At 42.4% G+C, this 15,312-nt stretch overlaps 1 protein-coding gene across 1 annotated transcript in view; it reads left to right on the top strand.

The window, feature by feature from the left end:
• PEPD (peptidase D) overlaps positions 1-15,312 on the top strand; it is a 283,243-nt gene that overhangs the window by 170,930 nt on the left and 97,001 nt on the right. Inside the window, exon 11 of the mRNA XM_001509616.6 lies at positions 5,641-5,718. Within this exon, the coding sequence (XP_001509666.2) occupies positions 5,641-5,718 (78 nt within the window). The remainder of the gene's footprint in view (positions 1-5,640; positions 5,719-15,312) is intronic.

Here is a 15,312-nt window from a genome sequence, read left to right as displayed (position 1 = left end):
ATCATTAATCGCCTCAGAGCATATAAATCCAAAAGCATTGTTCCAAACTGGATTGTGACAAATAGAGTGTTTGCTCTTTCAGGTAGTTGATTCTCATCCTGATATTCGGTGTATCCTTTTGTTACGATCCAGCCCTATACAAATAGACACAGTCTCCCAATCAAACAATAGTTTTTACTGAGTTGTTTCTCTGTGCAGAGCACTTTACTAAGAATTTTTGAGAGTTCAGTAGAGTTAGTAGACACAACCCCCGCTCTCAAGGAGCTTATGATCCAATAGGGAAGGCAAGTATTAAAAAATTATTTTTTTTAATTCCTTGTGAGCAGGGAGGTTTTTTTTTTCTTTTACTTCTTTTTAAAATGCTGAAGTGCAGTGTATTGCACTCAGAAGGTGCTCAATAAAATAACATTACTACTATTACAGTCAAAACTTCTACCTAAGAACTGAATATGCAGTTCATGGATTATCCAGGGTCTTTGCTCCCCTCTCCCCCTTCCTCTCCCCCATCCTCTCTCCCTTCCTCTCTCTCTCCCTTCCTCTCTCTCTCTTCTTCCCTCCCTTCCTCCCTCCCCTCCTTTGTCTGGCTTCTGGGCATTTTGAAATGTGAGGCCTTCAAAGAGAGAAGCTGTAACTTAGAGCTGTTCAACACCTTTTCCAGGAGCTTGTTGGAAGCTCTGATCTAAGAAAAGGAGTAATGTGAAGCCATTAACCAAAATATGAACCACACTCCCATACCCAAAGATAATCAGACACTCTTTGCACCACATCCACTGTTCCTCCTTCTTTTTGATTATTCTCTAGCTAATTGTTGCTTGTCATGCAACTTTCAAACATTTCAGGTGCAGAATACACTGCCATGATTTATCTGGAACATCATACCTTGGCAGTATGGGCACTGATTAAAAACTGTAATCATCGAAAGACTGTAGAGAGGTCCAGGTTTTGTTTTTTTCTTACAACAGGATGCAGATTTTTGATTGACGTCTGGAGTGGAAGGGCCAGGCAATTTAAAAGGGTGTATGTATCTGAGGTTTGGGTATAATTCCTGTATTTTAACTGAGAGAGAAAGTACGAGCAAGCAGACACCCAGCTGAGAAGAATAAATAGTTTGAGAAAAGACTGAGCTCTTGACCTGTCTTTTAACTTGATACGTGATAGAGCTAGATGAATAACAATAGGCAGGAGCAGACTACATCCCAAGGCTGCAAACGGGTCAGTGAACAAGTCAGAGGGCTTCAGAAGCTAAGACCAAAGTCCTCTATTCCTCTGGAGATTTCTTGACAATCCCTATGATTCAGGGGTTTCTTCTCCCACACTGCTGAGAATAAAATTACTTACAGTGCTTCCCTCTGTATACATCCACACTCAGCCGCTTTCCTCAGACCCTCCACAAAAAGGTACATAAGAACATAAGAATGCCATTACTTGTCCGTCCAGTTGTCTCTTACAGTGGCAGCAGGATGTCTGGAGGAACAGTGTTCCGTTGACTATAATAATAATAATAATGATGATGGTATTGTTAAACGCTTACTTTGTACCAGGCACTGTCTGGGGGATTCACAGTCTCAATCCCCATTTTACAGCTGAGGTCATTGAGGTACAGAAAAGTGAAGTGACTTGCCCACGGTCACACAGCAGACAAATGGGAGAGTGAGGATTAGAACCCATGACCTATGACTCCCTGGCCCATGTTCTATCCACTATGCCATGCTGCTTCTCATGGTATTAAGCACTTATCATGTGCCGGGCACTCTGCTAAGTGTTAGGGTGGATATAAGCAAATCGGATTGGACACAATCTCTGTCCTCCTTGGGGCTCACAGTCTCAATTCTCACTGATTAGTGTACAGGTTGCAGCATACTGAAATAGACAATAAGTCAATTAATGATATTGATTAAGCACTTACCATGTGCAGACCACTGAAATAAGTGCTTAGGAGAGTACAGTACAATAGAGTTAATAGACATGAGCCCTGCCCTCAAGGAGCTTACAGTATACTGGGGAAGACAGACATTAAAAGAATTTGCTAATACGGGAAAGGGCAGAGTATTAGAATATGGAGATAAGTGCTGTGGGGCTTGGGGTAGGATGAGTATCAAAGTGCTTAAGGGGTACAGCCTCAAATGCATTAGCGATGCAGAAGGGAGGGCTGGGAAATGCTTGCTGAAGGCATTTATCTAGCCCAATGAAGTGAACTGAATCCTACTTCGGCCTCAGAGATAATTATGCTAAAGTGTGAAGCCATTAGATTTCCAGACCTAGAGAGGCAGAAAGCATGCCCAATCTTCTGTGAACCTGGATCTGCTTTAGGCAGCTGCTGGATCGTAGATCAAAAAGATCCAACTCTTTAGTTTGAAAAATGATAGAGACAGGTAAAAGATGAAAAGCCAAAATTTGCACTCACACCTCTGGTGGGACCCATTGTAGGAAACCAAAATCATTCCTCTGGCTTCAGAGGGGAGGAAAAAAGGCTTGTCCTTGGATGGGGCAGGGGTGGGGGAGAATAAATGAGAAAATGAGAGAAATTGCCGGTCTTCCATTTGGTTTTGAAATGGTGTCGATGGTGTATGATCAGGATGGGTATTTAATTTTATTGTGAAGCCAAGCTCTCAAGGCCAGATGGTGATTGATAGGGCAGTAGCATGGGGCTCCATGTTGAAAGCAGCATTTGGGGATGGGGGGAACCCTGTGGTGTCTCTCAGGTGAAGAAAAGAGACAGTAGCTCAAAAGGTAAGATTCCCATGGATGTAGGATGGCTTGGTTTTTGTTCTGGGTAGTAGTAACGATGTTTATAGAGCTCCTAAGGATGAGGTACTCTACTGAGCACATCAGAAAATACAACAGAAGCAAAGGATATGTCCCCAGCCCACAGGGAGTTTACAGTCTAATGTGGGAAGGCAGATATAACAATAATTATAATAATAATAATGGTATTTGTTTAGAGCTTACTGTAAACCATGCCCTGTACTAATCACTGGGGTGGAATCAAGCAAATCGGGTTGAACACAGTCCCTGTCCCACTTAGGGCTCACAGTCTCAATCCCCATTTTACAGCTGAGGTAACTGAGGCGCAGAGAAGTAAAGCGACTTGCCCAAAGTCACACAGCAGACAAGTGGGAGAGCCGGGATTAGAACAAAGCTCCATCCACTAAACCATGCTGTTTCTCATGTAGATATGGGACTATTAGGAAGAGGAAGAATTGTCTGAGTAGTAGAATGGGCAGATATCAAAGACCAAGGACTATTTTTTCATGGAAACAATTTTCATGGGTGTTAAATTCTACCTTATTATCCTTTCATCCGGGGGTGTGTGCAGAGCTGTACCCTCCATGCACCAGCTACCTTTTAGGGTTGGCCTCTGGGCCCATGGATGGATTGGAATGCTTGGTCGCTGTCATTGAGAGTATATGAATAATTCATTTGAGCTCTTCGGTTCTCAGACATTTTCTGCCCTGTTGGATAGAAAGGAAAATAATTATTTCTACCTTTGTGACTTTTGAGTGTCTTGAAAAGGGCCATAAATAGCATGCTTTTGGTGGAGCCCAAGCCGGGCGAGAAGGTTTCAAAACTTCCTTCACTTCAGGCTTAAATGATTTGGTTAAGCTTTTTGTGAAAAAAAATAGCTCCAAGTTTTACTGCTGCTTCAGCTCAGCTGAGTGATCTGTTAACACTATTTTCCTTACAGTGTGAGCCAGATGCTTGTCCAGAACTTAGCTAAGGTAGTTCCACTTTTTAAAAAATAAATCATCAAACCTCTACTTTTCCAAGTTTCTCCCCAGATTTATTCTTATTCTTGATGAAGCATTTTTCCCTTTCTGTCCTATCTAGAAGAGTGTGAATTTGCTCATGTTTGGCTTCCATACTCTAAACACTTTAAGCTCCCTGTGGCCAGGGAACATGTCTACCAACTCTTTTGTATCTATTCTCATGAACATTTAGTGCAGTGCTCTACACACGGTAAGTGCTCAATAAATGTGATTGATTCAACCACAGAGACTGGATCTACACTTAATTGTGTTTCTCAGGCTGTGCTCAGAAGATCCTTTCTCAATTGGCTCTAGCAGATTTCACCAGGGAGAAGTCTTTCCAACGTACTTGCCCTAATTTCCAACCTTACTCCTACCCTTTCCTCCACCTAGTCCAAAATTCCTGCATTGCTGTCCTCTTCCTTCAATCCAAATATGTCCCGCTTCTTCTGTAACAGTGATAGTATAACGTTGTGGTATTTAAGTGCTTACGGTGCATCGAGCACTGTAATAAGCATTGGGGTTGGTATACTAGAGGCAGGTTGGACATAGGCCCTGCCCCTCATGGAGCTTCTAGTCTGAAGGGGAGGAGGAACAGGGTTTTCATTCACATTTTACAGATGAGGAAACCAAGACACAGAGAAGTTAAATGACTTGCCCAAGGTCACACATCAGGTAAGTGGAAAAGCTGAGTTTGATACGCAGGAACTCCGACTCCCAGGCCCATGCTTTCTCCAGGAGGCCACACTGCCTTGGGGGTGGCCAATATATCTTGTCTATTTTGATTTGAGAGTTCAGAGAACTCTCCTCCCCTCAACAAATGGTGAATTATAATATGACATTGAACAATTCACTCCTGCCTCCGATTTTTTTTTTTTTTTTTTTGGTCCATTTTACAGGATGTGGAAATATTCCCTGCCACCTGCCTCTCAGGAAGCTTGGGAGAAATAATGATTGAATAACTGGAAAAATCCCATGGTTAAAAGGATATAGCAGCTGGATCTGCTGTGGTTTGGGGTTACTGTAAAAGTAGTTTTCAAGTGGAAAATTATTTTTTTGCCTGAAAATTACACAGCAAGCTCAATGTTGGACAACAAGCTCACATCAGTTGCAATTGCGCTCTGCAGACGGTGCTGTTTATAGTGCCACCTCAGTCCACTGTCACCCTAAGACCCCCGGGTCACCCCCTCAACATAAGCCCCACTTCCGCCCCCCAATTGTTAGCTTGGGCCACAGTAGAAGGGATTGTGGGAGTGAGGAGCTGCATGGTGTAATCCTTATGGCTGCCGAGCAGGGATGTTAATAGTCCTCATCTCCTCTGTGATCTCATCTACAGCACCCACCTGCTAGAAGCAGCGTGGCATAGTGGATAGAGCATGGGCCTGGGAGGCAGAAGGTCATGGGTTCTAATCCTGACTCTGCCACTTGTCTGCTGTGAGACCTTGGACAAATCACTTCACTTTGCTGTGCCTCAGTTACCTCATCTGTAATAGGGAGATTAAGACTGCGACCCCTATGTGGTACAGGGACTGTGTCCAACCCGATTAGCTTGTATCGATCCCAGGGCTCAGTACAGTGCCTGGCACAGAGTAAGTGTTTAAAAAATGCACAATTATCATTATTATTATTCATTATATTGTAAGCTCCCCAAGGGCAGGAATCATGTCTTGCTACTCGTTGTACTCTCCCAAGCACTCAGCCTAGTGTAATGCACACAGTAAGCACTCGATAAATACCTTTGATTGACCACTGTCAATTACTGGATCCAACTCAAACTCATGTTTGCAACCTGAATAGCTTTTGAGGAAGATGAGGGAGGTAGTGGAATCTGTTATCTATTGGTTTCCCCTTTGTTCCTTGGCTAACTAGGCTCATTTTGCTCTTCTTTGATCAGTGGCGAGAATTCCGCTGTGCTGCACTATGGACATGCTGGAGCTCCAAATGATAAGACCATTAAAGAAGGTGATTTGTGGTGAGTATACAATGCAATGCTTGTCCGGGTAAAGAGGTGAAAACTCCCTGCACTGCTACTAGGTTCCTACTGTTGGTTTCCACTCTAGCAAAAGGTGGATTGGCCCGGTTTGCTTCCACTCTATCCAAAGGTCGACTGGTCGGTTTGTTTCCCATTCTGGCTGAAGCTGGACTGATTAAAAGAATAGAAAATGAGAGTTTTGATTCAATGAGGCACTTAAGTGGATCTGGTTTTGCAAGTGTAATGAAATAGAAATTGTACCTGAGTGCACACTGGGTATTTGGGACTCACAGAACAAAGAAGTGATGTTTTGTGCTCCCCCAACCTCTAGTGCAGTGCTCTATAAGCACTCACTAAATAGCATTGATTGATTAACTGATACATTCCTGTCTTAATGGAGCTTAATGGAGACACTGACTCCAGTGCAATATGAAGCTAACACTCAATGACCATTGGAAAATTTCATATTGATCTTTCCTAAGTTTGGTCTGTCCAAAATAATGCAGGACCAGAAATCGATCTTTTTTTCCCCAGTGAGAAGAAAGCTCCATGGAGAGGAGGCAGTGGTCATATAAAATTGGCTATCCTTCCATGGATCAAAGCCACCCACTCTGCTCCTGAAGCTTTTGTGGAAGAGCAGGGAGCTGAAGCTAACCCACCCCACTTCTTGACACCATTAGGGGGCTGGAAATGGTGGTTGTTAACCATATTTATCAATTTTAGTTTCTACCCATGCCTGGAGTCCTTTCTTCTCCAACCCAGCCCTTGGCCGAGTCCAGGCAAAGGGAGTCGAGCAGGTATCTTTCTGCTATACCGTGACCAACTGCCTGGGTCAGACCATATTAGATCACTGGATCTGGTTTTAGTGACTTTAAAAAAAGATGTAGGGACATTGGAGCTGGTTGAGAGAAGAGCTGCAAATCAATTCAAGGGGTTCTAAGAGGAAAAGAATTGGGATTGGTTAGTCAGAGAAAGAGGACGAAGGGAGAGTCTCGGAGGCTCTGGATAGGAGCACTATATATATCAGTAAAATTTATTGTGCATTTATTGTGTGCAGAACACTGTACTAAGCACTTAGGAGAGTACAACAGAGCTGGTAGACACATTCCCTGCCCTTAATGAGCTTACAGTCTAGTTTTAACACTAGAATCGACTTTTGGCTCTAGTCTTCTGCAGGCTTTTTAAGAGAAATTGTAGTTGGTTTTAGTACTGTAGACCTGGCTCTGTGATCTAGACTTCGTTCACTCTGGTAGCTGGTCCAAACATATTGTCCCCTGAATCTCTCCATTTGAGCGAAAAGAGGAAGCTTTTTTATTATATCTTGAATTTAAAAATAGATCCACAAAGCATCTTTTATTTTGGTTTGTACTCTCTGGACACGGGAAAGTTCACTTAGATGATAAAGCTAGCTCATTTTCTCAACTAGCCTCCAAATGTGAGACCATAAATAAGAAACACCTCCATAGGAGGTAACTCAACTGTTTCCAGGCAGGACTTCCTGTCTGGATCCAAGGCAGAAAGATTGTCACATTCCCCAGAAATCTGAGAACAAGGTTCATAAACACATCTTAAAATATTCCCAGAAACATTTTCTAGTTAATCACTCAGTATAGAGCCCTGCTTGGACCTGATCTATTTCCTATAAGGTGATTTAAAATGAACATTTGTGAATTCAGAAGCATGTCCATGAAAATAAACCCTGAATGGAAAGTTGAGTCCCATGCAATCAAGTTGTCCCTTTGTTTGGGGGTGAAAAAAAAGAAGATGAAAATAAAAATTAGAAGAAGTTCTTGCAAGCTACTCTCTTCTTGGGAGAAAAAGTAATTTAAAATTATCTCTGGTGCCTGCATTTCCTAGAGCTGAAGATTACTAAGGTAAAGACTACTCTCAGTCTCCTGTAGCTTCCTTCCCTTCTTTCATAGAGTTATTATTTCTAGATAAAAACTAAAGTCAACTCCAGCTAGAGGTAGAAGGTTTTAAAAGGGCTTGGACATTTTGCAAAAGGTAAAGACTGCAAAATCTTGGGACTCAAATCATATAGTCAATTTGCAGAACTGGGGAATAAATGTAAAAAAGGGTCATAGTTCAAATTGAACTCTTTACTTGCCTTTTCATTATATCGAAATGTCAGTACCATTTTGGGACTGTTTTTGAGCCAGAAGATGCTAGAAAAAGATTGTACATAGTTTTTGCCACATCTAATTTGCAGGAACAAAAAGGTGCAGAGTGAGAGTTTCTGAATCCAGAATTCCTTCCTATAGTCTCCATATGAAATTGGTGAAATATTTTGCGGATTCAGCTGCTCTCTGTTTATCGTGCCACTTTTTTATGGCCCATCCTGCATTCTGAATTATGCACGATGTTTCAGTCAGTCAGGCAGCATTAAAAATAAGATGATTACTGTGAAATGTGTGTAATTGTTTTGCAGCTTTATAATGGACGATTCAGTAACTGGAAATGACCCTATTCCATCATCTGATGCCCCTGTCTTTCACCTGATCTTCTTAGCCTCTAATAGTCTATTCATTCTTTTGGAGGAGGGGGTAAAATTTTGTCGTCACATGTAGACAAAACAAATCTCCTTCCTGTGAACATACACAATCTTATCACATGGATTAGAATAAGTCACAAGCCCAAGAATGGCTCATTATGTGTCCTCTCCGGTCATGTCCTCCCCCTACCCCTCAACTCTTCTTGCTGATGTAGAGAGTAAATTATTATGATATTTATTGAAAATTGGTCCATGCAGGCCAACAGGGTTGGCAGTTTTTAGCCTGTGGTAATTTCCTGCAATCCATCCGAATAGGATACACAGTGTATCACTGCTCCATTATTCTTCCGTGTGTGATGAGCTAGGAAGGGATAAACCAAACAACAAGATTTCATGTCTTAGGAGTCCTGGGTTAGTGACTAATAGGATTAAAATATGATGCCCACATGTTACATCGGCAGATTATAATGCTTAATGGTACAAGTTATCCAGTATTGCTGTGGAAGCATCTTGGGGCACATGGAACAGATCCTGAACAAGCTAGAAATGGTCCTGTGTTGTCTGATAACACCTAGGATTTACGGCTTAGTTTCTTTAAATCCAAAAACCAGACCAACGAGTGGGAGAAGGGAACGAGCCCACTCTCTTCAGAGATTGGGTACGCAGAGCCTCCTAATGGGGTGGAGAAGACCATCTCAAATGCTTCCAAAGTGTTTGCTGGATCTTTGGCGAAAGGAGAGAGCTCTTAGTTCATTTCCTCGTGGATTCCTTTTAAGAAGACACAGCATCAGCCAGCAAGCCCGAGGCCAATCTGTTGCTATATTCTCCTAATCGCTTGGTACAGTGCTCTGCACACAGTAGGCACTCAGTAAATACGATTGACTGACTGACTGACTGTTGCTGTGTCAGTGAAAGTAATGAGATCTGATCAGTCAGGGCAGTTTATCCATTAGAGGGGTGAAATTTGCTCCTTTTTGAGTTTCAGAACTCAGGGACTCAGACTCTTTCCTGCCCCTCTATGTGAAGTTGCCGCCTGTGTTCTTATCTGTGGGTGCGAATGTGAATGCATGAAATTCCTAGTTCATGCATTATATGTCTGTTTGGCATAATAATAATAACGGTGCTTAATAATAATAATGGTAATGATAGTACTTGTTAAGTGCTTCCTTAAAAGCTTAAGTGAAGAGTTTTTGAGGATCTGTGTACAGAATACTGCACTAAGCACTTAGCATTCCATGGGTGCTTAGCATTCATTCATTCGATTGCATTTATCGAGTGCTTACTGTGTGCAAAGCACTGTACTAAGCACTGTTCATTTTGAGTGTCTGCCCTTAATAACAATCATAATAATAGTGGCAGTGATTTGCCCAAGGTCACACCAGGCAAGTGGCAGAGCCCGGGATTAGAGTCGAGGTCCTCCAATTCTGAAGGCGGTGCTCTTTCCACTAGGTCACACTGCTTCTCATGAGAGCTCATTCTGCCCCTCAAGTGCTGTGTATCTCTCTTCCAGTCACTTAATATCTGTAAGCTATAGTTTCCTCATCCATAAAACAGGACTGTCCTTCCCTGCAGAAATGTCTTGGATAATAACCAATCCTAATACAGAAGTAGGAAAAAAAAGTGTTTAAATGCTTTCCGTCATTCTCTACTGACAGTGGTCCCAAAAACAAGTTGGCAGAAAGATCTACACATATATTGTTGTTGGGAGAAAAAATTCCATCCAGCCTTATACTGAGGGGTAAAAGATTCCTTGGATGGCAGATAAAATATAAGAATTCTGACCTCTCAGTAACTTGATTTAGGCCAGCCATCATCAATCCTCTCAGTGGTATTTATTGAGCACTTATTGTGTGCAGAATTCTGTACTAAGCATTTGGGAGAATACAGAAAACTAAGTTGGTAGACATGTTCCCTGCCCACAGCAAAATTACAGTCTATAGTCCATTTGGTGAGCATTTACTGAGGTCCAAAGATTTGGGAAAGTACATCAAAGGCACAAGATCCACTCCTTCCCCACAGGAAGCTTACAATTTAATGCTATAAGAAGTCCCTGCCTATTCTTTCAATTTATCCACTCCTGGGGACATGCCTAAAAGCTCTGTTGTATTGTACTCTTCCAAATGCTTAGCACAGTGATCTGTGCATAGTATGCACTTGATAAATACCATTGATTGATTGTCGTCCCCACCAAGGCACAATGTATAGCATCCCATAGCAGGTTCGTGAAATGCATTTTGCCACCAAAACAATCCATGCACTCAGAATGACACTTATGACAAAACAGTACTTCATATACAAGGGCATAGCTTTTAAATTTGTATTGCATGTTGTGAACAACTAAATCAATGTGGTCTACCAAAACTGCAGCATTTTTTTAATAAATCACATAGCATTAATATGATTTGAAAGGTCATACAAGCAAACCAATAAACTTCTATCCATCATGAATCACGTCGTTATAGAAACTCCCACTCAGTATTCCACGTGGTGGTAAAACCTAAACTTTGCACCCTAAATATATTGTCAAATCAATGTGCTGCAGACACATCCCAGGGTGATGGGAACATAAATCAGCCAAGCTACAACTACCCTGTCAAAAATCATGTGATGAGGTTTTCGGAGGCTGCCGGTAGCTCAGATGGCAATTTAGAATTCAAGGTTGAGCCTTTCCGTGGCATTAACCCTCCTTACTGGGCCTCGAGCAGCTCAACCAGTTTCCTGACATTTGTATCCTCTGCATTTCTAATAATAATAATGATGATGGTATTTGTTACATGCTTATTGTGATTCAAGCACTCTTCTAAGCCCTGGAGTAGATACAAGGTAATCAGGTTGGACACAGTCCCTGTCCCACGTAAGACTCACAGTCTTAATCCCCCTTTTACAGATGAGGTAACTGAGGCCCGGTAAAGTGACTTGCCCAAGGTCACCCAGCAGAAAAGTGGCAGAGCTAGGACCAGAACCCACGTTCTTCTGACTTCCAGGGCCATGCTGTGGCCACGAGGCCATTCTGCTTCCCTGGGAGCCTACACTGTCTTTAACTGAACTGTTTTCAACTATTACATAGGCAAAGAGGGAGATAAAAGAGAAGGACAAAATGAAGAAGAAAAAATGATAGGGGAATGGAGGGAAGGGGAAAAGGGGAGCAAGGACTTCCCATCAGCCCTGCCACCACCAACGCCATCTCCATTTCCCCGGCCACCTCAGCCAGGTCCTGATGGAGATAAAGCCCTACATGAATCACTCAATAAATTATGTTTATTAGTAATAATGATGGTATTTGTTAAGTGTTTACTATGTTTCAAGCTCTGTTCTAAGTGCTGGGGTAGATACAAGGTAATCAGGTTGTCCCACGTGGAGTTCACAGTCTTAATCCCCATTTTCCAGGTGAGGTAACTGAGGCACAGAGAAGTTAAGTGACTTGCCCAAAGTCACACAGGTGACAGGAAGCAGAGCTGGGATTAGAACACACGACTTCCTACCCCCAAGCCCGTGCTCTTTCCACTAAGTCACACTGTTTATTGAGCACTTACTGTGTGCAGAGCGCTGTACTCAGTTCTTGGAAAAGCACAGTACAACAGAGTTGGTAGACAATATCCCTGCCAATCAAGATGCTTACAATCTAAAGGAGGAGACAAGCGTGGAAGTGAATGAGGGTGGGGCCTTTGGAGGGGGACCATCTCCCCTCCCCGCCCCCTCCACCACCCTATCACTGCCGCTCCTCCTTGCTGCTACTGCGATTATCACCCTGTTTGAGGGGTCGCTTCTCTGCCCCAAGCCAGAAGTGGGACTCTTAATGGGCCCTGCCATTCAAGTCCCTGAACAAAAGGATTTTAAAGTCCCACCACTTCATGGCATCTTTTCCCTGTGGAGGAAGTGTTTTCTAATCATTATAAATTTCTTGAGGGCAGGGACTGGATCTCTTCCCAATTGTGCTTTCCCAAGCATTTAGTGCTATAGGCCATCTATAAATATTAGTAATCCTCTCGGCCATTTGCATAGTCCAAGCTTCCAGAATATCCCAAATTGGTGGGACTCAGGAAGTTAGGGAGCAGGGCAGGAAGCAGTGTGGCTTAGTGGATAGAACATGGGCCTGGGAGTTAGGACCTGGGTTCTAATCCTGACTCTGCCATGTGACTGCTGTGTGATCTTGGGCAGGTCACGTCAATTACTGCATCTATAAAATGCGGATTAGTACTGTGAGCTACAGGTGCAAGATGGACTTTGTCCAACTTGATTAGCTTGTGTCTACCCCAGTGGTTAGTACAGTTTCTGGCACATAGTAAGCACTTAGAAATGCCATGAAATTAAAAAAAAAAAAGGAAACCCATATTTTTGTCTCCTCCCTTCAGTGTCCCTGGGAACTAGGCAGTGGTTTGCAACCTCCCTCGAAGTAAACATTCACCTCCATCTCCCTGGAGCAGCTGTGGAGGCTAATTTGAACAGCCCAAGCTCTTTGATGTTAATCCTCTGCTCATATTTGTGATTTTATTTCTAGTGCTAACTTTGAAATATATCCAGTAGAATAATTATGAGTTTATTACAGTCCATTTATTATGTAGCATTTAGTATAACATGTTGTGTTGATTACTGTTATTGCCAGATTGCTGAAGGCATTTATAATCCATTGTTTTATTGAAATTGATCTGCTGGGTTCCTACCATGTTCAGTAAATAATAAATCACTCTGTTAGCCCAACATAAAAGCCACTTTACTTCATAGTATTGAAAGAAACCCATATTTAAGTCCAGCACCAAGAAAATATTCCTGAAGCTAAATGTCTCAAAGAACAATGTGTTTATTATTAGATTCAGGATAGTCTTTTTCTCTATGTGTTAAGAGCAGCACTAGGTCTCTGTCCTTTATTGCTTTTGATAAATGTGCTCCTGAGAAATTTTGACATTTAGTTGGGAAGCTATTGGGGCAGACTTTCTACTCTTCAGCTCTGAATAACACATTTTATGAGTTCGTTTCTCTATTCTTTTGTTGCATATTCCTTAAATAGTTTTGCAGCATTCGGTTACTGAATTATTTCGCATTTACATGAGAAGGGAAGAGTTTAGGGGGTAAGTCTAAGATTCCTTGACAAAAGGAGGGAGCCCCCGACCCCCTTACATAAGCCCTCCAATCCTAGGGGTTTCCTCTCACTGCTTTTTAGTTTTGAAGTACTAAATGCATTGACGTGTGTGTGTGTGTGTGTGTGTCTGCTTCCTCTCCTCCAACAATGGAGACATCCTTTTGTATAGGTTATATTTTCAGGACAAAAACGATTCACAATTTGATGATGGTGATAAATACCAATGACACTGGTACTTACCAAAATATCTCACCACTTGGGATGACCTCATTTAATGCTTCAAAATTATAGTATTCTTTAGAATTTACCACTTACTCCCTTTAAAGAGCTTTCCCAATACGAATTCTGAAAGCACCCAATCACCATCATTAATGAAAGGTTGAGACCCGATGAAAGATACTGAGAAGGAAGGAGAAGATAAGTAATGACACCAGAATTAGAATGACTTGAGTCAGGGCCTAGATGATGGTAAATGTGGGAGAATGTGAGAAGTAGCTCATCCAGTGCCCTCTGAAAGGCATCCATCAGGTTGCAGTTACTGGAACTGGGTAGTTTTAGCTGTCACAAGAACCCAGTCAATCAGTGGTATTTATTGAATGCTTACTGCACTTAAAGTGCTTGGGAGAGTACAGTTGAGTAAGTAGCCACAATCCCTGCTCTGAAGGGAATGACAGTCTAGCTAGACAGACACTAAAATCAATTCCAGGTAGGGGAGGCAACTGATATGTTAAGGATATGTATGTAAGTTAACAATAATAATAATGATATATATTAGCACTTACTATGTGCCAAGCACTGTTCAAAATCCTGGGGTAGATACAAGGTAATCAAGCTGGACACAGTCCCTATTCCACTTGGGTTTTACCGTCTCAATCCCCATCTTTCAAATAATATAACTGAGGCAAAGAGAAGTTAAGTGACTTGCCCAAGGTCACACAGCAGACAAGTAGCAGAGCCGGGATTAGAACGAATGACCTCTGACTCCCAATCCCCTGCTCTTGCCACTAAACCATGCTTCTTCCCCAGTTCTGTGAATGGGAGGGACTGGGTTGGGTGCTTAGGTAGTGTGGACTCAAGTGCAGAGGTGACAGAAACAAGGGGAGATGAGAGATTCCTCAGCAAAGCCTTCCTCATTTAATTAGGGTTTTGAAAATGAGGATAGTGATGGTCCATTGGACATGAAGCAGGTGGGAGTTTCAGGCAGGAAGGAGGGCGTGAGCAATGGGTCGACAGGCAAGAGAGACGAGATCGAAGCAAAGTAAGTAGGTGGCTATTAGAGGAGTAGTGTGTGCAGGCTGCACTGTAATCATTCATATTTAATGAATGCTTATTGTGTGCAGAGCACTGTATTTAGTGCTTGGGAGATTACAATATAGCAATAGACATATTCCCTGCCCACAACACGTTTATTGTCTAGAGGGAGTAACAGAGGTTAATATAAAAAAGTGAATTACGTATTTGTACATAAGTGCTGTGGGGCTGGAGGTGGGGCAGTGAATAAAGGGAGCAAGTCAGGGTGACACAGAAGGGAGTGAGAGAAAAGGAAATGAGGGCTTAGTCAGGAAAGGCTTCTTGGAGGAGATGGGCCTTCAATAAGGCTTTGAAGGTGGGGAGAGTAATTTTGTGTCACATATGAAGAGGGAGAAGGTTCCAAACCAGAGGCAGGATGTGAGTGAGAGGTTGGTGGCAATATAGATGAGCTCAAAATACAGTGAGTAGTTTGGGATTAGAGGAATGAAATATGTGTGAGCTGGGTTGTAATCTCCCAAGTGCTTAGTACAGTGCTTTGCACACAGTAAGTGCTCAATAAATATGATTGAATGAATGAATAATAGGAGAGTAGTGAGGTGAGGTAGGAGGGGGCAAAATGATCACATGCCTTAAAGTCGATAGTAAGGAGTTTCTGTGTGATGCAGAGGTGGAGGGGCAACCACTGGAGATTCATGAGGACTGCCTGAACTGAAGTTCTTGAGTTGAGACATGGTCTGAACGTTTTTGTCGAAAAACGATCCGGACAGCAGAGTGA

This window comes from Ornithorhynchus anatinus, chromosome 11 (genome assembly GCF_004115215.2).
Source record: "Ornithorhynchus anatinus isolate Pmale09 chromosome 11, mOrnAna1.pri.v4, whole genome shotgun sequence".
In the NCBI taxonomy this organism is placed as follows: domain Eukaryota; kingdom Metazoa; phylum Chordata; class Mammalia; order Monotremata; family Ornithorhynchidae; genus Ornithorhynchus; species Ornithorhynchus anatinus.
Note: the sequence above shows the minus strand (reverse complement) of the source record. Positions and strands in the feature narration are given on the sequence as shown.